The sequence below is a fragment of the Rousettus aegyptiacus genome, unplaced genomic scaffold (genome assembly GCF_014176215.1).
Source record: "Rousettus aegyptiacus isolate mRouAeg1 unplaced genomic scaffold, mRouAeg1.p scaffold_m13_p_12, whole genome shotgun sequence".
Classification (NCBI taxonomy): Eukaryota; Metazoa; Chordata; class Mammalia; order Chiroptera; family Pteropodidae; genus Rousettus; species Rousettus aegyptiacus.
Window position 1 is genome coordinate 21,455,324 of NW_023416287.1, and position 21,974 is coordinate 21,477,297.

Consider the following 21,974-nt stretch of genomic DNA (forward strand, 5'->3'; position numbering starts at 1 on the left):
AAGAGGTGGCTCACCAGCCGGGGACCGAGAGAAAAGTCCTGGCCGACTAAACTAGGCACCAGGACTAAAGCGGTCACCGCAAGAACCGGAGGCTTGCGCGAAGGGATGCGGCGGGGCGGGGCGAGGCGGGGCGGGACGCAGCGAGGTGGCCAAACCACGGGATCCACCCGCGGCGCTCACCTGCGGAACTGAAGCTAAACGGTCGCCTGGCAACCCGGGCGGCGCGGCATTCGAACGGAAGCGAGGAACCAATCAGGATGTCCGGGGCAAACCATCCCAATGACGGGGGGGGGGGAAGTGCATGCCCACTTCCCCTTCCTCTTTGCCCCGGGAACTTCACCCCGGTGGAGGCCTTGGGACAGTCAGATACCACTGCTCAACTCGGGTGCAGAGGGCAGCTCTAAAAATGTCCCTGCGAGTTCCCACGTTGGGGTGAGCCCCCCGAGTAGCGTTGGACGCGGCCATTCCCCGCTCGGGTCAGAGCTGTCAGCCTCTCCCAGACCCGCAGTGGAGAAACCAGGACTGGCCTAACAGGCTCCAGGTGAGAGCGCGGCTGGTCTGGGGCGCGAGCCCTGGTCGGGGGAGGGGGTGGGGAGGTGGGAGTGAGGGCAGGGAAGGGGGCTATAAGGGGTATGTTAACCAACCGCCTACTGTGTGCGCCTCCACGGTCGTACCTCTGAGGAGGCGGTGTTACTACATTTTATAGATGAGAACGCTGAGGATCTGAGGGGCAAGTGTCCTAGCCCGGCGAGGTCTGGCAGAAAATCCAGTTCGGGTCTTTCTGCTCCGCCTCGCGGTCTCTAATCTAGGTAGATCTAGATTTGCCTCAGAGGTTTAATTGGGCAACTGGTAGTCACTTTTTCAGCTTCCCAGCAGCAGGGACATGGCCCATGGAGCCTTGGCTGGATCACCTCCGTTCTCCCCCTCCCCGACACCGCCCTCCTGGTGCCCTTTCTGCATCGGTCTTCTCTTCTTCAGAATGCTAAGAGTTGGACTCCGGGCTCATTTGGAGTCCTTCTGCCTACGGGGTTCTGAATTGCAGTGCTGTCCCTCTCAGAGGGCCGCTCTGGGGTGATCTGGCTGGACTGACATTTCTGGGCTAGATCCCAGGTGGGAAACAGGTGCTCTGACTCCTGGAGTCGCTGTTGGACTTTTGAGAATCTGGCCCAGATTGGGGGAAAGGATAGAGGCAGCCCTTCAACGGAAGCCACAAGAGACTTGGGAGTTGCTGGTAGGGCATTTGACCTAGACCAGGTCCTGCCTCCTGGTGATGCCCCCTTCCTCCCTCCAACCCCTCAGTTTTCTCTTGTGGGTTTCCTTCTGTTGGTGGGGAAACTGAGATTCTAAGAAGATAAGCCCCTTGCCCAAAATCACACAGCCAGACTTGGCACTGCTGCGGTTGGCTCCCAGTCAGTCTGGCTTTACTCTTAGAATCCTAGACACTCAGCATCTGAGAATCTTGGATTTCTTCAAGGGGAGTTACTTATCCTCTTTCCTAGGAATCCCCCTCCTGGCTCTGGGGAAAGGAGCTCTGGGAACTCAGAAAGAAAACAACTCTTTCATTCATTCTTTCGACAAATATTTACTGACTTCATATGCCTTGCCCTCTCCCTTCTCTATTTTGTTTTTCTCAGTAGCATTTACTCCATCAGTATATTTTACTTCTTATGAGTTTATTATCTTTCCCAACTGGAATGTGATACAAGGAGGGGCTAAGATGTGGTACTCACCTCCAGTGTAAAATTGAGGGGTTCCAAAGCCATCTGTAATTGAAGTAACTAAAGTTGACATTTTTTGACCATTCGCAGTGCGTTCTGCTGGTGGGAGATCAACTCATATGGCCTCTGTGGAGCCCAGTCCCCACCAGTAGTTACTTAGTAGGGGCTGATGAGCTCTTTATATACTGAGGTGGCACAACATATATTAGTCAATAGCATATATTAAGTATATTAATAGCATATTATAATTAATCATACATTAATAACATATTATTGAGAACAACATATATTATTGAATAAAAAGAGAAAGGTGAAAACAACACTCATCATGTTGCCATATGTATAAAAACTAGGAAGCATATATTGCTTGTATCTGCCTAAAATCTCCCTGGTAGGATTCACAACTGTTTGGTTACAGTGGTGCCTGCAGGGAGGGGAGCTGGGTGGCAGGGAACAAGAGTGGGAAGTTTATTTTTACTTCATTCCCTTTATAACTTTTGAATTTTGAGCCATATGCAAATGTCACCTGGTTGAAAAATTAGTCACCTTAAGGTTTATCCAGGGCACTGGTGGCCATGATAACATTTCTGCACGAAAATTTTTAGATGCCGCTAAGCAGACTGAAGACAACATGTTTTTCTATACCATTTTCTGGTGTTTTGAGCAGCAAAACAAGTGTTTGTGAGGGAACCCTAATTTCACACCAGGAGAACACTGTGAAGAACATGTTGCTTTTTTCAAACAGGGTTTTGGAGACCAAGCTCTAATGAGGTCTACAACATTCCGAAATCACTCGCTAGTTTTTTATATATAAAAAATATGTACAAAATTAATTTATTGCACTAATAAAGCTCTTTAAAGTACAAAAAAAGAAATATTATATATATTAGATTATATATATAACTATATATATATTAGATTACATATTTAATCATAAGACTACTACCCTGTCTGATCTATAACTGACTTGCTATGTTACTTTGGGAAAATTTCTTCACATCTCTGGGCTAAGATAAGAAGCCATGATGGTGAGCTCAGGCCTGAGCAGAGGGCAATACAGGACAGGAAGTAGTCTTGGTTGTAGGTCTGCCACAACCCCCACCTTCTCCATCCTGTGTACCAGGCCCTAAGGCTTTGCTGTGGTATCTCTCACAATCTCCACTGCAAGCCCCTTGTCCCTCAGGTGCAAAAAGAGGCGCAGAGAATTGAGTTGGTGGGGGTGGGCCTTCCTTCGGCCAAATAAGAGGTTGCTGCTTTAGGTGTCTGCCTCACATCCCTCCTGCATCCTATTTACCTCTCCCTTCCTGAGGTTTGTGCAAGGCTCCCCTGGGCAAGGCTGACTCTGGGCAAGGCTGACGGCAGGCAGGCCAGGGCACGTCTGGGGTGACTCCAGAAATAGCGTGGGGCTTGATGTGTCCCTAGAGGGGTGTCTCTGACCTGGACAGCTGGGCTGAAATTGAGCTGGGGCCACCCTACTGGCTAGCTCCCTCCCTACTGGCTGGAGCCTTCCTGATCCTCTTCTAGGGCAGGTGAGGGCATCCCCGTCTCACCCAAGTCTGGATACGCTTCTGCTGAAGAGAAGGAGAGAAGCAGGTGGAAGGAAGGAGTGAGGGTAGGGGTGTAGAATGTCCTGAAAATTATAAACATCAGAAACCATACCTCCTGCCCTCTCAACAAAGAACGAAAATCACTAACGCATCTTGAACATTCACTGTGTGCTAAGTACTTTATAAGTATGAACTCACTTAATTTCCTCAATATTATGATGTCAGGTAGTTATCACTATTAGCATTTCCAACTTACAAAGGGAAACCGAGGACAAGAGAGCTTTAGTAATTTGTATAAGGTCACCCAGAGCTGGAATTCGAATTCATGGAGTCTAGTTCCAGACTCTATACTCCCTCTTTCTTTTTTCTTTTGGTAAAATGTATATAAAATAAAATTTACTATTTTAACCATTTTAAGTGTGCAGTTCAATGATGTTAAGTACAATTACATTGTTGTGCAACCATCACCACCATCTGTTTCTAGAACTTTTTCATCTTCCCAAATAGAAACTCCATACCCATGAAACACTAACTCCCTATACTCCCTTCCCCCAGCCCCTAGTATCCACAAGTCTACTGTCTCTGTGAATTTGACTACTCTAGGTACCTGATATAAATGTAATCATACAATTTTTGTCCTTTTGAAATAAGTGATTCGCTTACTTCACTTAGCATAATGCCTTCAAGTTTGACTTATGTTGTAACTTGTATCAGGATTTCCTTTCTTTAAGGCTCAGTAACATTCCATTGTATGTTTGTACCATATTCACTTATTTATCCGTTAATGGACTCTTGGTTTATTCCCACCTTTTTGCTATTGTGAATAATGCTACTGTGAACATGGGTATACAAATATTTGGTCAAGTCCCTGCTTTCAGTTATTTTGGGTATATACCCAGAAGTGGAATTCCTGAATATTATGGTAACTCCATTAAAATTTTTTTGCATAACTGTCATACTCTTTCCATGATGGCTGTACCATTTTATATTCCCAACAGTGTACAAGGGTTCTAATTTTTCCATACCCTCACCAACACTTGTTATTATGTATTTATTTATTTTTTTGATAATGCCCATCTTAATGACATGGTATCTTATTGTGGTTTTGATTGATATATCCCTAATGATTAGTAATGTTGAGTTTTTTTTCATGTGCTTATTTTCCATTCGTATACCTTCTTTGGAGAAATGTCTATTCAAGTGATTCTTGAATGTTCCCTGAGAAGTGGAACTTCACAGCTCACGCTTTGGTGGCATTTGTCATGCATAGGCCTCATGCTGGGAGGGAGGCACTGTCAAGAACCCTGTTTCACAGTTGAGAAAACCAAGGCATGGAGAAGTTGAGTATCTTACCCAAGGTCTCATAGCTGATCACTGATGGAGCTGGGATTTGAACCCAGGAAGGGTTCAAATTTCACAGTCCTTGCTACAGTGGTGGTCAGGGAGATAGTGTGGAAAAGGGCACTGCAGTACAGTCAGACAGAACAGGGCTCAGCTGGAGGAGGCATGGAGCAGGTTGGGGAAGGCCTGGGGCAGGGTCAGGGAGGAGGCTTGGTGCTAAGGGGCCTTGGCTTTTGAGGTGGCCTAGTTCTAGTCCTGCTACTTGGTCGGTGGTGTCCCCTCTTTTGTTTGGTCCCTGGAGGAAGAAAGTATGGAAGAGCATGGTAGAGCTCCCAGCCCAGTGGGGAGATGGGAAACAAGTGACAGGTAAGTGAATATCTAAAATGACAGGGTGTGATGAATGCTTGGAAGGGAACACATTGGGTGAGATCGCTGGCAGGCGCCTCAGAGTATTCAGGGAGGCCTCTCTGAGTAGGCGACATTTGAAATGAGACAGACCTAAAGGAGGTGAGGGAAGAGGTTCTAGGCAGGAAACAGATAGTACAAAGGCCCTGAGGCAGGAAAGACGGTGTTTCAGGAACAGCAGAGAGGGCTATGTGGCCAGAGCAGAAAAGGTTGGAGATGAGGTGGGAGAGGAGGGTAGGGGCTAGATCCTGGAGGGGCTGAAGGCTGAGTGGAGGGTCTGGATTTTATTTTAAAGTGTTGGATGGCCACAAGGGGTGAGCCCTGGTTTCTGTTGGGAAGATATTGCCATCATCGCCCCCATTTTATAGCTGAGGAAACTGAGACCCAGAACCATAGCCAGGGAGTGCTATCCGGCTGATCTCCCTCTGGAGTCAAGAGAGGGAGGCTGTAGATTCCTTAGGAATCCCTTGGTGAGTGGCCAAAGCCCAACACTGGAGACTTGATCCTATGTTCCCCTCTCTGCCCTATACCTGTATTTAGATCTTGGCTCTGCCATTTATCAGCTGTGTGACTTCTGGCAAGTGGCCCCAACGCTCTGTGCCTCAGTTTTCTCAATTATAAAATAGGCATAATAGTGTCACGTACCTCAAAGGTTGGGTGTGAGGGTTAAATGAGTTAACATATATAAAGATTGTAGAACATGCCAGGTACAAAGAAAGCACTCAAGAGTTCTTACCTATTTTATTATGAAAATTGTTATTGTTGCTTTGCTTGTACTACTCTGGGTGCCTAACAGTCTCCCCTCCCCCCTTTCCCAATCACGGCACATTGTTGCCTCAGGTGGGGATACAGCTGGCCACTGTGGAGAATGATGGTCGTGAAGCCTACCTCATTCCCCTAAAATCAGGCCTCAGGGCCTGGAGGAAGCCTCAAAGTTGACTCACTCCCAGTGGGAAGAGAGCTGTTCTGAGTCACTTCCCGTTTCCTCATGCCCTCCATCCCAATCATGATGCAGCTCCCCCCCCCAGGCACTGATATGGAAGTGGGCCCTCTTCCACCTCTCTAGGGTCTAGAGCTGGGGGTGCTTCCTTCTCTGGGCTCAGGATCCTGGTGTAAACTGACCTAATCAAATGTGCCACCTGAAGTGACATACCAAGGCTTGAGGTGGCAGAGGAGACAATCACCATCCTCTTGGGGATTCCTTCCTGCAGGGCTACTGTCTCTCCTCATAAATGGGGATTAAATAGTTCCTCTCTTGGAGGCGGGAGTCCAGAGATTTAAATAAGGACAGAGCCTGGCACTCAGAAATTGTAGGTATTATCGTTACTATTATTGCTCTTGTTACTAATGTTGACAGCTTGCTCAAAGCTGCTACAGGCACTCTCAGGCCCTTAAGAACTCACACTGACCTGGCCTGGAAGGTGGGATGCTTTTCACTTGACAGAGTAGGGGGCCAGAGAGGTTCAGCAAGCTGCTCAGGGACACACAGCTAGAAAGCAGTGGCATTAAGGCTTAGGAGGGAAAGTGCTCAGTTTGGATTCCTCGGGGTGACTTTGGGTAACTGACTCAGCCTGTCCCAGCCTCAATATTCCATTAGTCAAGGGATAATAATAGATCTTACCTCATAGGGGTCGTTGGGAATATTAAAACGAATTAATTAATACCAGGCAAAGCACTTTCTCATGCCTGACATAGTGAGTATTAACTGGTAGTCATTGTGGCTGTGAGGGACAGGGACTCAGTTTTCCCACCTCCAAGATGAGTGCACTTGCCGGAGTGGGCCACGGGGACTCCATGCACCAGATGCGGCGGGTGCGGCTGTGGAATGGAACCGCCATGGCTCGCGGAAGAGCTTCGTGGGATGGGCGGGGCGGAGGGTGAGGGGGAACGGCTGGGACAGGGTCCTGGCGTTGTTATGCCGACTGCCAGCTCATCTGGGCTCGGGTGCTGGCCGCTGCCTTATTTTCGTTCTTTTCAGGTAATACCTGGGCCGGCGGGTTCACCTGCCTGCTGCCGGCCGCCGGAAGTTACGCAAACGCGTGTTACCTGAGCCCCAGGTGGGCCGGGCCAGAGGAGTTCAGTGTAGCGGCGCGGGCGCAACCAGGTATGTGCGGGCGCGGGCCAGGGGCGCCTGGCCTGGTTGGGGAGCGGCCCGGGCACTCCTCCTTCCCCGGGGAGGCGGGGACGGGGTAGGGGCTCATCTTCCAGCCTGGATGAGACCGCATGAGTCTTGCTGTCAGCCCTCTCATTTAAGGGGCAAGCCGATGCGGGCTCAGAGAGGGGCGGCGAGCAGCCAAAATCACACAGCGTAACTCCGGGCTTGCGGCCTCCTCTGCTGCTGGGAGTCCCCAGGATTGCCCCGAAGTGGAGAAGGGCAGAAAGCAGACTGAGGATCCGAGCTGCCCTTACTCCCTCTCAGCCTCCAGAAGCTACCTCCAGGGAAGCCGGTGGGGAGGGCCAAGGTGGGACTGAAGGCCCTGGGGATGTCAAAGAGAAAGGCCCAACGGGAAAGGGCTCCTGCATATGGGGCCATTTGTGGGTAGTTTGAAATCCGTGGGTGGGGCGTTGTGCGATGAAAGGAGTCTTCGTAGACAGACAGGACGAATCCCACCTGGGGACAGGGACCTTGATTTCAACTCGCAGAAGCTGCCGCACCTTCATTTGTCCACCTGTGAAATGGAGCTTGTTTAGATCAGCAACCGGATTAAGCCTCTATCCTGTGCCTCTTTTGTCCACGCCCCGGCTCGGGCAGACCCTTCCGGGGAGTGCTTAGAGACCCCTGACAGGGGCACTGTCTGCGGAGTTGGGTCAAAGTCCTAAGATAAACAAGGAGCCCTTTTCATGGAGCGCCGCCTTTTGCCAGGTGCTGAAGAATATCCTCGACCTGTTTTCTCTTTCCATCCTTTCGATGACCTGGAGGCTCAGGGAGGTCTATTTTTAACAGCATTTCACAGATAAGGAAACGGAATCTGGAAGAGGCGCGGCTGCTTGTAAAAGGCGCACAGCGGGCTGGTGGGTGAGCCCCAGGCAGGTGTGCCAGCGGCTCCAAAACCCGGCACCGCTCCTCGCATTGGTCTCTGGAGACCCTGGGACCTGCAGGTCGGGCCAGAGGGGTTAGGAGCCCGACCTGGGGGCACGCGGGGCTTTTGCCCTGGCCCTGCCCATCTGACCTCCTTCCTCCCAGTTTCCCCGGATGGTGTCTGGGAGGGAACAACCTCTGTCGACGGGTTGGACTGGTTTGGGAGGCGGCGGCGCTGGGGGTGCGGCAGAGTCTAGCTACCTCGATAAGGCTCAGCAGGACTGCCTTTCCTGCCAGACCCTTCCCTCCTGAGGTCTCCTGGGGGTCCTCACTGAGTGGGGGCAGCCTTCCTTTCCCGACTACTCCATCCCTACTTTTAGAACAGCTCTGGCTCTTGTTTCTGTTCTCAACTTGTCATTGCAGCAGAGGTCTCAAACTGGGGCGAGGGGCCAGATAGATGGAGGGGAGGGTATGGCAGGTATGTCTGCAAACATGTTTTGTTTGCTCCATACGTGTAGTGTTTTTAAAATTATTACTGAATATGCTAACATTTAAGAATCTAGAGTTTTCCTGCTCTTCCGGATTTGCAGCTTCCTAGAATATTCTACACTTACTACCTTGGAACCATTGCTTGCAGTAGGCTGAGTATGCCCTTCTCCAATTTATCCCAGGTCTGCCCATTCACGTTTGGCCCCCATAGGCATTTTAAGTCAATAAAAAGATATTGAATACTTATTATGTGTTAAGAACAATATCTTGAAACTGAGATACAGTGAGCAAACCAGACACCTCCCCCTCCCCCTCCACTGGGGAGCTGATATTTTAGAGGAATGGGAACAACAAAGAGTAAAACTACTATAAACATAGTAGATGAGCAAATTATTTATCTGCTCTGGGACCTAGGTTGGTCACTTCTCTGAGTCTGTTTCTCCATCTGTAAAATGAGGACAGGGATCCATCTCAAGGGCTTGTTGGAAGATTGCAGGAGAGGATGGTGTCAAATGTCTAGCACAGAATAGAGATCCCTGCCTCCCTACCCCAATCCAGATGCTCCCTACTGGGATTCCAGATTTTTAGGTGGGACTTTCCAGGATAGCCTTCTGCTTATGGATGGAGATGCACTAATAATCTGTGCTGCCTATTGTAGTGACCACTAGCCTCAATGTGGCTATCGAGCACTAGAAATGTGGCTAGTGTGATTCAGAAACTTAATTGTAAGATTTTATTTAATTTGAATTTAAAGTTATGTTTGTGGCTAGTGGCTATTAAATTAGACAGTACAGCTCTAGATGGCCTGTACTACAAGTCCTCTTTGGGATGAAGTCTTCCTTCCCCAGTTAACACAAATGAGAAAGTTCAGGACTTGGTCTACAGGATTTTTTCTGGCTCATCTCTAGTGAGACTTGCAGGGGCACTTTGTGGCCCCAGCCCTTCCTTGGAGAAAGGAACCAGGCCCCGATGTCTTGGTGACCATATGGATAGATGGGTACCCAATCCCATGTTATGGCTTCTGGCAGATACAGAGTCTGCTGGATGCCCCCAAACAAGGCTGTGTGATCTTGGGTGTTTTCGGCCACTCTTGGAGCAGCATAGCTTCCTTGTGACAGGCATCCGTGGATCACCGTCGGCCTGGCATAGGAGACCCATACTGGAAGCTGATGGTGTCTGGACTCCACCAGGGGTGGTGGGGGTGGTGGTGGTGGCGATTTTCTACACTCCTCCTCCATAAGCTGTGCTGCTGTGCCTGGGGCCTGGCATGTCTAAACCGGTGGATGGCACAGGGCAGCTTCCTGCCATAGTGGGTGAGGGATTGAGGTGGTACCAGATTCCATATAGGCAATCAGAGTGGAGTTGGAGCCTTTTCTCTTGGTCACTTAACCCTAAGATCCCTGTACCAGCATCTCCTTGCTTGGAGGCAACTTGCTGAATTAACTTAATTAAGTTTGTGTCCTCCCTGGGTTTCAGTTTCCCCATCTGTAAAATGGAGCTGTTAAGAGGACCCACTGAAGTTGAGCCACCTGGTCTGGAGCACACAGCTCGGAGCCCGCTTTGCTTCCTTTAAAGTGCCTTGCCCTGTCTTCTGCTCAGGCTGTTCATGTCTTTCTTTGACACCTTTTTTTCTCTGCCTTAGCTGGGCTGGGTCCTCGAAGGGGCGGGGATGTGAGCAGAGCCACAAGCCCTTCAGCTGGCGCTTTCTGCCTTCTGATTGGCTCCCTGTGAATCAGGGGCGTGGCCTTCACTTTTAATAGGAAGGGCGTCTTCAGCTCCTTCCAGTCTTTGCTGAGCCTTTGTCTGAGCGTGCTCAGCTCCTCTCTTTCTTTCCTCCCCTGCAGCCGTTCGTTGCCTGCGCCCAGCTGCCAACTTTCTGCCTGGATCTCTGTCTCCTCATTTCTCCAGTCTCTTCATACAGAAGCCTTTGGGGGTATGTAACAGCCATGCCTGTGGACACGCTGTCTCCCGGAGCCAGGGACACCCCTTCCCTACCTTTCCGTCTGCGGACCAAGGTCCCCGGCTACCTGCTACGGAGACCAGCAGATGGTGGAGCTCGGAAACCGAGTGCTGTGGAACGCCTGGAGGCAGACAAGGCCAAGTATGTCAAGAGCCTGCATGTGGCCAACACACGTCAGGAACCTGTGCAACCACTGCTGTCCAAGCAGCCACTCTTCAGCCCCGGGACTCGCCGCACAGTGCTCACTTCTAGCCGTCGAGCCCTGCCTGGCCCGGGCCGCCGGCCCCAACTGGACCTGGACATCCTTAGCAGCCTCATTGACTTGTGTGATAGTCCTGTGTCTCCTGCCGAGGCCAGCCGTACCCCTGGACGGGCAGAGGGAGCTCTCCAAGCCTCCCCAGCCACCCCTCCACGCCCGCCGCCCAGTACAACTGCAGTCCGCCGAGTGGATGTCCGTCCCCTACCGGCCTCACCTGCCCAGCCCTGCCCATCACCAGGCATTGCTACCGCCTCCAGTCCTACCCGGCCCTCTGGTTTGCAACGCTCCAAGTCGGACCTGAGTGAGCGCTTCTCACGGGCAGCGGCTGACTTGGAGCGATTTTTTAACTTCTGTGGCCTGGACCCAGAGGAGGCACGGGGCTTGGGTGTGGCCCACCTGGCACGGGCCAGCTCAGACATCGTGTCTCTGGCAGGGCCCAGTGCTGGGCCAGGCAGCTCCGAGGGGGAATGTTCCCGTCGCAGCTCTGCCACTGTTGAGGAGCGGGCCCGGGAGCGCAACCCCTATGGCGTGTCCGTGGTCGAGCGCAACGCCCGGGTGATCAAGTGGCTGTATGGGTTGCGGCAAGCACTGGAGACCCCAGCGGCTGAGGGCTAGGCCTTCACTGGACTCGGCACTCCTCACAGGACAGATCTCAGAGAGGCAACTGGCCCCTCGGCCCCTCCTGCATCCATTCTTTGGTTTGGGGCAGACTAGAGGTTACTGCCTGTGTGAACTTGGTGTGGAGGCAAAGCCTCAGAGGCTGGACCAGCATGGATCTGGCAAGGACTGACCTTGGAGAGAGTTGTCTCTTGACCTTGGACCACTCCCTACTCCTCATGTAGGGTTTTTTTTGTTTTTTTGTTTTTTTTTTTTTTTAGCATAAGTGTACCTTGCTTGGTTCCTCTCATGGGTTTGGGGTACTTGGCCCTCCCCCACTGAGAATGAAGGGGCAAGGATCTCACCAGGTCTGTCTACCCAGTAGCTCTATTTCTTTCTTCCTTCTTTGGCCTCTGTCCTTTGCTGACTTCCTCTTCCTTACCCAGTGGGCCCTGGTTCTCTGGGAACTCACCTCAGGGAGGGGGAAGGGAAGTCTATGCCTGTTTTTCCCAGGCCTTGGCAGCCTGGCCTAGGTGGGTAGACTACTGGAGAGACTGGTAGGAGTTTGCACTGCTCTCTCTGACTTCCCTCCCTTTGATTAATAAACACAAAAGCTTGTTTTTCAAGGGTTGGGTCATCAGACTCTTCTATGTTCATAAGGGGAAGAGATGGGAAAGGTCTTGGGGTGGGGCCTTCCAAACCTAGTAATTGTTCAGCTGAGGTGGGGGTATGAGGACAGTCGTTGGTCTGGCCTGAGGGATCCTCACAACCCCTCTGGGAGACCGGTAGGCCTCTTTCATAGAGGAGGAAACTGGGTCCAGTCACCAAGTGAGCTGGGATAGAGCTGGGACTGGGGCCTTTCCCCTGAGTCAGGAAGGGGAACTGCAGGGGAAAGACTGAGTAGGTCATGGACCCTCCTGATCATGAGTGTTCTGATCTCCCCAACCCCCGGCCCAATTCCCAAGGGGGCGGGACGCTCAGAGAGGGCAAACCCTGAACTTGAGGTCACAACAGACCACAGAGTGGGGGGCTGGAAGTCTGAGTTCTTGGAGGAAGAGGAACTTGGGGTGGACAGCACCAAATGAGTGGACTTGCCTCCAAATCAAGGTGACCCTGGACAAGGCAGTCTCCCTTTCTGGGTCTCAGTGGATGGGTTGGACAGCACAGTCCTCTTCGGGCTATGGGAACGGGAAGGAGAGAGTTGGCACTGGGCTTTGAGGTCTCAACTCTTTCCCATCTCCTTCCAGGTTAGTTACCTGTTACAAGACCCTACCTTGGCTGGTGGAGCAGCCAGTGCTAGGGCTGCGGACACAAAGGATGAAAGCCTGGGTGGCCTCTGCTGGCCCCTGGGTTTGGAGGGGGCAGGGCTGGGTGGTGCTTCCTTTCTGAAGGCTGCCTTGGCTGCAGCACTCAGAAACAGGAAGCCCTAATGGGGGCCCGGTGACAGGTTTGATGTAGGTTTTATTTTAAGCATAAAGAGGAGATTTCCGTTGGGCTGTTGACAAACATCCAGGTCAGCCCAGCTGTCTGTCTGTCTGACAGTCTACAATCAGCCTCCAGGGGATTGGGCTAGGCCTGGGCAGTTCAGGAAAAAAAGGTGAAATTGGGTTATAGAAGAAGATGCTATTTGAGCCCATGATAATGAAATTCATCCCTTCGTGATACAGGTGAGGCACAGAGAGGGTGATGACCTGCCCACTGGCACCCAGAAGCTGGGTCTCCTGGTCCCCATGTTAAAGGAGTGATAGGGTCAGAGGGATAATCTGGATAGGCTCTGCAGAGGTGGTGTCCTCCGAGGTGTCAAAGACCAGCCCTTCTGGGCAACCTGACCACAATTCTATGCTAAGTGTTGCTCCTTGCCGGGACCTGCCAGCCTGTAGAAACAAGAAGATTGACCGCATTTGACATGTGAAAAATTGAGGTTCAGGACATAGGACTGGTGGGTGAAGGGCCGGAAGGCCCTCTGTTCCTGGAAGAGTCTTAAGTGCTGGGCTCAGACTTTCACACTCATCCCATCACTGAATCTTCAAGGTGATCTTTTGAGGATCACTTTAGAAAATCTTTTGTCTTAGAGCAGGAGGGATAGTGGCTTGTGGGCCGTCCAGAGCAGATCTGCTCTCCAGCCTGGGATCATACCCTGGCCTGTGGACACCCCAAACTCAGCAGCACTCTGGCTCCCTCGTTATCCTGACACATGCCTCACCTCTTTCTCATCCTGGTGAACTTTCCTCCTGGTTATTTTATTGAGCATCTATCTACTGGGTGCCTAGCCAGTCGTGGGCCCTGCCCTAGTCTTGGGGTAAGGAGGGGATGAGTAGCTAAGCAGTAAGCACATAGTCATATGATGTGGAGCAGATATGTTTAGAGACTTCTGCCCTAAGATCAGAGCTGTTCCAGGAGTGCGGTAGGATCTGTTGGGAAGAGAGCAGGGAGGCATTCTTAAAAGTGGGGATAGTTCCAGTTTGAGCCTGTCTTCTCCAACAGAAGTTTCCTCATTCAGGAGGGCTTCCCCTCTGGCAGGATTTTGCAGTTTACCACACTCCCATGTGGAGATCTGTGGACTGAGTGGTTGGGGGCTTCTGCCACTCCCCCTTACCAGCCTGCCAGCCTCGGGGATCTGCAGAACAGCCCCTCTATTGTTCTGCTTCCAGTTGGAGTGTGAGGGGCAGTGAGTGGCAGCCTCTGTGTTTCAGCCCCTCTGAGGGCCTGCAGCTGCTGCCCTGTCCCCTGAGGCTGCCTGGCCCCTATAGCAGCTCTCAGGCCAGACTGGGTCCAGCTGCCTAGCCCCTAATTAGGCGGAGATGAGATCTGCCCCCTGATCTGTTTCCCACTAGCTAATTATATACGTGCAGGCTTGGGAGATCAGCAACCTGGCTGCTCACTTCTGTGATGAATGTGTGATGGGCCCCTGGGAAAGACACCCGACCTTACCTGCCAGAGTCCAGTTAACCATCTTGGAAGAGGATGGGATGTAGCTAGAAGGCCCTGTTTCTGTCCCTGGTGAAATGGTTTTGGTTCTGCTACTGAAGCATTCAAGAGGAACAGGGGTAGGAGACACCCATCTTGCCTGACATCCAGGGGGAGCTGGGAGGGACTGAAAAATTAGGCTATAGGTCCTTTCGATTATAGGATCCCAGGGTAGGGTGGGGACATAGATGAGATCATGGCGACAACTGTCACCAAGATAGATGTGCACATAAGAGGGCTTAGAGTTCTGTGGGCCCAAGACAAAACCTCTCATGGGTTTGGAATACTTGGCCAAGACAAAAACCCATTTAGGTTTTAAAAAATTTATTATTTTTCAGATAATAGTCATATTTCCTCTAACACTTTATTAAGAAAAACTTCAAACTTAAAGAAAATTTGAAAGAATTATACAGTGAACACATTTACCTACTCACTAGATGCACAATTCTTAATATTTTGCTAGATTTGCTTTATCGAGCATCTATTCATCTATCCACCTCTTTATCCATCTATTAAGACAGCTTATTTTTTGGAAGGTTTTCAAAGTAAATTGCAAACATCAGTACACTTCCCCTTAAAGGCACTTCAGCATGCATATCATTAGCTTTAGTTTAATTAGCTACAGTTCAATACTATTTGTTCACAATTCTTTTTCCTTTTTGTTTGGGAGGGGGAGGTAGAATTTACACACAGTGAAATACACAGATCTTAAAGATACCCTTGGCTGAGTTCAGACAAGTGCATACTGTACCTCAAATCCCAGTCAGGAAATAGTGCAACACCATCTACACAGAAAGTTCCCTCATGTTTCTTCCTTGCCGGTTCCTGTCCCCACCTCGTGGGTATATCTCTATATCTATAAACATTAAATAATACTAATTAAAAGCATTCTCTTGCCTTGTCATTCTCACTCCCAACCCTGTTCCCCAAAAGCAGGCACATTCAACTCTTTTAACTGTTTCCTTTGGTGCTTCTCCTCACATTTCTAAGTAGCATGCATGCCTTTCCTGTTGGTTGCTTGATTAATTCTAGACAAATGTTGACCGACTTTCCAGTCTGATGTCTTCACAGTGTGGCTTCTGCAGCCTGACTGCCTGGGTTCGAATCCCAGCCCCTTGCCCTGACTGACCATATGACCTTGGGCAAGTGACTTAAACTTCTTATGCCTCAGCTTTCTCATTTATAAAATGAGAGTAATAAGAAATTTAAATTATTGGATTGTTGTGAGGATTCGACATGTAAAGTGCCGAGAATAATGCACATTACCCAGTGAGTAGTCAAAACTTTAAAAAAATTATTATTAAGGAAGATTTAACTGTTCTCACCCTCCTCTCCTTTTAATCTACATTTATCGCAATTTTCCATTAAATGAATATTCAGTATTATTTATATTACAACTATATCAAAATTGTTTCCTGCCAAGCCAAATGTTATGGTTACATTTCCTTTCTTATGAAACTTTTTTTCTGTTTCCTGGAATTACTACCGGCTTTGTTTTTCATACCCTTAGTTTCCTCTTAACTCATCTTTAATTCTCAGACATTTTTAATTTCCCCATAGTTACACATAGGGGATAAGTTATTGGAAACAAACAGTGGAACCAATTCTAAAAATAGATCTCAAGCACAAGTACAATTTGTAAGATAAGCATTTGTGAGCTCCCATGCTATGCCCCTGCCCACGTGGGTCTCCAAGGGGGATAAAAACTGAAGGTATGGCCCCTACTGCCAAGCCTGTCCCCAGGAAACCCTCAGCACCATCTGCTCGCTGCTGCCAACCTTTGGCCCATTCTATGCCCTTTGCTTTATTCATCCATTCATTCAACAAAAGTCTGCTGGGTCCTTCTCCATGCCCTGCACTGTGCTGGCCAGTGCCAGGGACATAGAACTTGGGCCATGTCAACCCACCCATCTCCAGGCTGGCACTTTTATTAACATGTTAGCAGTCAGGAGAGTGGTTTGAATTGAGGTGTGTGTGGGGCTGGGTGATGGCTGGTGTGTGTGTATGTGACCTGTAAGGGGCATGTGAGTGTGTGTTGGTGCTGACAGATTTTCAATGGAAGGCCTTTTGTGTACATCTATGTGCATATGCATAGGTTAATAGGTATTGTCTGCACAGTGTGTATCCACTAGGCATGTGTATCAGTCTGTGCTGTGTAACAAACCATACTTAACCCAGTGGCCTAAAACAACAACTTATTATTCTATGAATTGGCAATTCTGCCTCGTCTGGGCAGTTCTTTCGGTCTTACGTAGGCTCACTCACGTAGTTGCAGGCAGTGCATCCTGGGTAGTCTTGGAGGGCCTCCTTCACATGTCTGGCAGTTTTCAGGCTGTTTGCTGGGGGTGCGTCTGTTCATTTCCCAGAAGCTAGCCTGGGCTCATTCACATGGTAATCGTAGGGTTCCATGTTCAGCAAGAGAGGACCAGCTCCAATGCCTCTGCTTATGTCCTGATCACTAGTGTCCCAGACAGAGTAATATGGCTGAGTCAGATTCAAGAGAAGGAGAAATAACCTCCATCTCTTAGTCATATTGTGAAAGGGCAGGAGGACAGACATAGAGGAAAGATTGCAGCCGGTTTCCGATTGACCAAAGCCTGTGTGTGCCAGGAAAAGCATTGAGGAAAAGTCCCAGCTTTGAAATCAGAAAAACCTGGACCTCTTGGTACTACCACTTACTTGCTGTTTGACCTTAGTCAAGTTGCCTCACCTCTGTGTGCTCTGTAAACTGGATAACATTGAAGGAAATGAGACAATCTTTATAAAATGCCTATGATGTTCATTAATGCAACACAGTTCTTAGGGCCTACTATGTGCCAAGCACTAGCCACACCCTGGGGATATAGCAGTGAACAAAAAGAACCAAAACAGCTGCCCTTGGGAAGCTCAGTCTAGGTTGTAGATAGACACTAACTGATCATCTCAATTTTGTGGTCCCTAAGATTGGGTCCTGGTAAAAAGGAAGTGTTGCTGACCTGGCCAGGGAGGTCTGGAATCCTGAGATATCTGAGCTAAGATATGATGGATAGGTAGAAGTTAACCAGGAGAAGCGGGGATAGAATTGGAAAAGGATGTGAAATTAAAGGAACAGCATGTGCAAAGATCCTGTGGTGGGAGGAGCAGATTCTAGGAACAGAGAGAGAAGATGGGTGGGGCCAGGACCATAAGGGCCAGGCCATGAGAGGTTATGGGAACCTCTGAACAACATAAGAATCTATCTTGCCTAGCAGCCTGAAATAAAACCCAGAGGTTTAACTGCTCTGTGAGGCCCTGATGACCCAGATCCCTATTACTCCTCCCACTTCACCTTTACCTACATACACTGGTGCAGCCAAGCTGCTTCCTTAACGTCCCAGGAACATACCTGATGCATTTCTTCCTCAGTGCCTTTGCACTTGCTCTTTCCATTGCCAGTATCTATCCTGCCCTAGATATCCACAAGACCCATTCTCTCTCTTCATTTAGGTCTCTGCCTGTATGTCACCTCCTCAGAGAGGTCTTCTCCGACCCACCCACTCACCGCTTTCCCCAGCTAAACCATCCAACAGTCACTAGTTCCCTATCTTGGTTTATATTCCTTGCCAGGAAAATACACATCATCCCCTGGCTTACAGTAAACAGAGGCTGCATTTCTGTTTCTCGCCTTTGTTTCTCACTAGACTGCGGCTCCAGTAGGTAGGGACTTTACTTTGCTCTAGGCTGCGTCCCCATGCCTTGGGGAACAGTAGGTGTTCCATAACATTTGTTGGATGAAGGAATAAGTGAAAACGAGTGAGAAAATGGCATGCCGGCAGGAACTGTCTCCTGGAAATTGGAAGGTCTGGGTCCAAGCCCCAGCTGGGCCACTGAGATGAATTGTTTGCCTTTCTGTTCCTTGTTTTCCACAGCTGAGGCATCTTTGTTCTCCAGATTGGTTCTGGATTTGGAAAGGAAGATTCCAGCCTGTAGAGGAGACACTCTTGTCTCCTCTAGGGAGAAAGGGAGCTGGGGCCCTGTCATTGACCCTCCTGGGGATGAAAATAGCCTAGCCCAGGCCCTAGGTAGGCCCCCACCTCACTGCGGCACCCAGCTGGAGCCAGGGGGCTCTGTGTGGAGCCTGCCAGCCTGGCGCTGGGTTGGGATAGAGGCCACCTGACAGCTGGGCCTGGAAGCCCTGGGAAGTTCTTAAGGGCAAACTGGGCTGGTCGGATGTCCCCAACCTCCCTCCCAACCTTTCCCTCCTCCCTCAGTGTCATCCACTGGTGATATAAATCCCTTAATCCCCTACATGCCCATAACCTTTGCTGCTTGCAAAGCTCTTTCTCAGTCCGTGTCTAATTTCACCCTGCTTGATAGCTGCTTTACTGGCTGGGACATTGAAGCTCAGAGAGGACAGTTGCCTTATTGGAGGTTACATAGCTAGGACATATACATATATAGTGCAGTTACTGCTGGAACCAAGGTCTGGCCCAGGCCTGCCCTGCCCGTGTGTGTGTGTGTGTGTGTGTGTGTGTGTGTGTGTGTGTGTGTGTATGTGTGTTGGCGTAACCTCAAACCTCCTACTACCAATGCCCTCCCTTTACTGCCAGCCCTCTGAGTCTCTGATCCCTATATGATGTGGCAGGTAGTAGCACCTAGAACTAGGCTACCTGGGTTCAAATCCCACCTTTGTTACTTCCTAACTGGGTGAACTGTTGGGTACCCATTGTCTCTCCATCTCTGTGTCTGCCAATAGGACAAATCCCTTAATCTTGGACATTATTAGAAAGGTGAAGCCATGTGCCCAATGTCACACTTCCAGAGATGACAGAAGCAGGGAAGGAGGTGGGTTTTGGGGTGGCTGAGACCCCAGCACTCTTCCTTCTGGACTCCTTGAGACCCAGCGGCATTTATACAGGCAAGTGTGTCACTCCCTGACTGCGTCTAGGTGTCTCTCCTAGCAAACAGGGAGGGCAGTGGTGAATGGAGAGGGCTTGCCTGGCTCGAGGGGCAGTGGGATCCCCGTCTCAGCCAATCATCACCTCCCAGGATTGTGGGCTCAGTGGGGCCAAAGCTTATGAGTTCTCAGGAGAATAAAGATCTCAAAAAAAGTTTAGTATGTTATTCTCACTGTTTAAATGTAGGCAAGTAACTGTTTAATGTAAAAATACCCCTTTGTGAAGAGTATAATGTTATTTGTTACACCATTGTTTGTAATAACAAAAGGCTGTAAATGTCCATCCCTTAGAAGTGGTTAAGTCAGCTCCAGCCTTATCATGCAACGGAATTCCACGTAGCCATTGAAAAGACACCGTGCGTATGCTTGATGTGGAAAGGCATCCACGGTGTGCTATGTGGAAACTTGAATCTATGTTCGTATACATTTTTCCCCACTAAGGGGAAGGTAGGGTGAGGTGGGAATGGGAGGAGGGGAATCCATGTGTCGCCTATTCATAAAACAACCGCCGCCACCCCCCCCACCAGCCATCTGCAGTGTGGGGCCTGCATTTTTTTTTTTTTTTGAATTTTTATGAGTTTATTTGAGCCAAACTGACGACATGCTGAGAAGCAAGATCTCAAATACTCCCCATACGCAAGAAATCCTCCCTGGAGAGTTACACAGAGAACCGGCGCACATTGGCTGCCTGTAGGGGGAAGAGCTGGCTGGAGCCTGGGGTGTGAGGGAGACTCCTTACTTTTTGTACCTTTTGAGTTTTGAACCATGTGACTATATTATCTATGCAGAAAAAAATAAATGTAAAATAAAATGAAATAAATAGACCACAGGACACCTGAAACAGACAAACACTAGGCCTACAGTCCCAGTCAGCTCCCCCTCCCCCACCTCTGGGGCAACTACAGGCCACATTCTGGGTTTTTGTCTAGCTTGTTTTTGTGGTTCCACCCTCTACGGTAATATTTTGGTTTTCACATGCACAGCACCCATGGGAAACCCCAGCCAATGTGGGTCAGGTTCCTGGCTGGGATGCCTGCCAAGGTTGGTGGTGGGCATGACACAGCCCCAGGAATGGCGTTGTCCAAATGCCTGAGTGATGACGCAGCCCCTGGATGGAATGATGACACTTCCCACAGTCTCACAGGCCTTGCTGGTCTGGTGTTTTTCTTGCATCCTCCAGGTAGGTCTATAAACACTTCAAACAGTCATCCCATAAGCTAGCTCTGAGCCTTCAGGCACTGAACCCATCCATCTATTCATCCATCTATTAATCCATTATTTCACCCATCCATCCATCCATCCATCCATCCATCCATCCATCCATCCATCCAGCCATCCATCCATCCAGCCATCCATCCAGTATCCATTAATTACCTACTATGTGCCTTCTGTTCAGGTTTCAAATTCCCAGGAGAGATTCTTGCCCGCCCAACCTGCAGCCAGGTGTTTGTTAACACCAGGGAATCAGTTACGGTCAGAGGATACCATGTATAAGTCAAACATGGCCAGAGGGGACATTGTGGCGATGCCTACCACAGTTTGCATCTGACACACATTCCCATCCCTGGGTGTTTGCACAAGCTATTGCCCTCCCTGTAGAGAAAAATGGGAGGTAGTTCCTAGACTTGGGAACAGAAATAAATGTTCTACACTAAATTAATGTAGGCCAAGGGTGTTTGGAGATGTGTTATCCCCGGCCAGTACTTTAAAGAGGGCAGCCATAGGCTCTGAGCCCTCAGAGACCCCTGAGGTGTACTCATGCTGGGGGTTTGCTCTTCTCCCATCCCGAGAACCCCTTCCCATAAATCCACTGCTGGACTCCTAGGTTAGGGGCTTTCTGGTATCTGCCATCCAACTCTCCTTGGCTGATGTGATGACTGGGGGAACACAGCATTGTTGGGGGTTGAGGGCAGACTGTGGAATGGAGCAGTGGCCTCTCTGGTCCACAAAGGCAGCTGTAGGGTGCTTCTGTGCAGAAAGCATGTTGGACTTGGAGTCTGGTTCTCTATGACTTATTATCTGTGTGACCTTGAGCAAGTCACTGAGCCTCTTCATGTGGTTCGTGTGGTTCAGTGGGATGAGAAACTGAGGCCGTGATGAGGGCTTTACTTAAAATCACACAGCAGGTTTAGGACAGACTCTGGAGAGCTCCTGGGTCCCTTAAATCCCAGCCCTGAGGGAGTGGTTCCTGGAGTAGGAAGCACATCTCTAATTAGTAACAGGACGTTTCCCCCAGATGAACCCTAGGTCCCCAAGACCGTCAATGATCATAAATTCTTTTCCCAAACAATTGTCATGTTTGGCCTGGTAGTAGTATCACAGTCATATTTTGGGGCTGAGAAAACTGAACTTAGTGAGGGACAGGTACTTGTCCGTCATACCACAAGTTCATAGCAGAACCAGAATCCAAGCCCAACCATTTGCAGTATAACTATGGCTTCTCTCATCAAGACTTGAATCTCTTTCTCCATCCCTGGAATCTGGGCTGGGCCATTTGTCTTGCTTTGGCCAGTGGGAAAAGGCCAAAGTTTGAAAAGGGCTTGTGTCTGGGGCCCTGAGACCACCACGTGAGCCAGCATTGGCTAGCCTGCCGAAGAATATGGCCATGTAGCCCACTTACCTCCACTACACTTGCTACAGCCAGATAACAGTCATGCACATGGGACCTTCAACCATAGTTGACTGCAAATGGATGATGGACCCAGAGACAAGTGGTCTCCACTGAGCCCAATTCAAACTGCCAACCCACAGAGTCCT

General features: G+C 49.7%; 1 protein-coding gene across 4 annotated transcripts in view; it reads left to right on the forward strand.

Moving 5' to 3' along the window:
* The first annotated feature begins 301 nt into the window (after positions 1-301).
* FAM110A (family with sequence similarity 110 member A) overlaps positions 302-21,974 on the forward strand; it is a 47,980-nt gene continuing 26,307 nt past the window's right edge. Inside the window, exons 1-3 of one of the 4 annotated variants that reach the window (XM_016148894.2) lie at positions 310-541; positions 6,990-7,115; positions 10,364-11,961. In XM_016148894.2, the coding sequence (XP_016004380.2) occupies positions 10,466-11,353 (888 nt within the window). In that variant the 5' untranslated portion in view covers positions 310-541; positions 6,990-7,115; positions 10,364-10,465 and the 3' untranslated portion in view covers positions 11,354-11,961. Of the gene's footprint in view, positions 542-6,989; positions 7,116-10,359; positions 11,962-21,974 lie in introns of those variants that run through there. The other 3 variants (XR_001597434.2, XR_001597433.2, XM_016148895.2) reach the window with 3 other exon arrangements.